This window comes from Sinocyclocheilus rhinocerous, unplaced genomic scaffold (genome assembly GCF_001515625.1).
Source record: "Sinocyclocheilus rhinocerous isolate Xijiao unplaced genomic scaffold, SAMN03320098_v1.1 scaffold886, whole genome shotgun sequence".
Taxonomy (NCBI): Eukaryota; Metazoa; Chordata; class Actinopteri; order Cypriniformes; family Cyprinidae; genus Sinocyclocheilus; species Sinocyclocheilus rhinocerous.
In genome coordinates, this window is record NW_015631204.1 from 172,588 (window position 1) to 174,385 (window position 1,798).

Genomic DNA, 1,798 nt, shown 5'->3' on the forward strand with positions numbered 1-1,798 from the left:
TGCTGAATATTTACAGACCCTAGTCCATATCACATTTTGATTCAATTGTACTGACCTACTTTTGATTTATTCATCCAAATGTTGCATATTCCGTGACATATTCCTCGTAGAGTTCCAACCAGTCCGTGTTTTCTGCATCGCGGAAATCATAGGGCCGTATGTCTCATATTTTAGAGTAGTCAGAGCAATTTGGGAAAGAAATCAATTAAATCTGTATGTGGATGTGTGTAAATATTCAAATGTAACCCTTTGTAATCGTTAACATTTTCATAATTTTTTCTTAGTAACTGTAACTGATTACAGTTACATTTTTTTTGCAATTAAATTACGTACCGCCGTTACATGTAACTAGTTACTCCCCAACACTGATATACACACGCATATATAGAGCACTTGTTGCTCTACTACTTTCAGTATGTCACCTCTGCAGCTTGGCTCATGTTGGCTCCACACAGGCAGCGAGGCATTGAGACACGTGAGTGTGGCATCCCCCTGCAGGTGGTGTCCCATGTGACACTGGAAATGGGCCGTGCCTCCGGGATGCAGATCTTTTACTGACACCTCCCCAAAATGAGGCCGTCGAGGTAGGGCACAACTCAGGCGAAAAACTGGACAAGAAAGAGTACGTGATTATCCTTCAAAAACTCTCCTTTTACGACATCTGAATAAATAATGACAGATTTTTTGGGGTGAACTACTCCCTTAATCATTTATGAATAAAATGAATGCTAATGCCACTCGAGGACGCTGATTGAAACAAATTGCACACAAGACGGCACAAGAAAGCCTTGTGAAATGAGCCCTGGAGTGAAACTACAAGTGCATTAGCCCGTTAATGGACACGGCAGAAGCTATCAAGTTAGATAAGCGAGCAAATTAACCAAATGGAGAATTTTTCAATTAAAAGTTTGGAGGCAAAGTCTGGCCGGTGTCTAACAAGTTCAACAAGAGTCCCACAAGTGCTGAGACATCCGGATGAGGAGCGTTTTTAACATTTATACAAGCACCTGCGGGACTCATTACTATAATATTACATAAACATCAGAGTTTTATGTAAAAGAGTAATTATCTCTATAAAACCACAGCAAGAGGCAAGTCCCAAAGATGCTGTGTTTAATGCATAAGTGGCTTGTTTTGAAAAAGACTCACTTTGATAATGCAGCTGAAACATGCCGACTCCTCCCTCTGGAGACGAGCGGTAGAACACAGACAGCGTGTTGGTCGGACTGCGGATCACCTGACCTTCCACCAGAAGCGTCTGATTGGCCAGCACGAGCAGGGCCCCGCCTTCATCCACCCCTCTGATTGACAGCTGCTCGCCTTCTGACAGGTTGACACTTTTGACCTACGACGAAGGAATGCCAATCATGTTAGCAGGAAACACTGGTAAGAAACACACAGTACACCATGAACAGTAAAGCATTCACACTAACATTCTGATCATCTTCATTTGAGAACACAACAAAAAAAAGTACATGGCGCAGTGATGGTATCTGATAATTATAGCATGGTACCTTCATGGATGAGGAAGTCTTAAAATATAGAGACCATGACATGTGCCTCATGACATGTGACCTCACTCATTAAAACAATATGTATAACAATATAAGCTAACAATTTCTTAAATAATATGAAATGGATTGTCCCCTTCATCTGATAAGACACTTCTAAGAATTTTACAGTTATTTTATGTTATTTATATGCCTCTTTATTCTTGAATAATTTTGTTGCAAGGTTTAACAAGTATGCAAAAAAGAAAAAAAAGTATATATATATATATATATATATATATATATAT

At 39.5% G+C, this 1,798-nt stretch overlaps 1 protein-coding gene across 1 annotated transcript in view; it reads right to left on the reverse strand.

Moving 5' to 3' along the window:
* Nucleotides 1–1,798, reverse strand: part of LOC107741658 (seizure 6-like protein) — a 50,608-nt gene that overhangs the window by 16,797 nt on the left and 32,013 nt on the right. The window contains exons 4-5 of the mRNA XM_016554425.1: nucleotides 1,150–1,345; nucleotides 423–608 (exon numbers count right to left, since the gene is read on the reverse strand). Coding sequence (XP_016409911.1) covers nucleotides 423–608; nucleotides 1,150–1,345 — 382 coding nt within the window. The remainder of the gene's footprint in view (nucleotides 1–422; nucleotides 609–1,149; nucleotides 1,346–1,798) is intronic.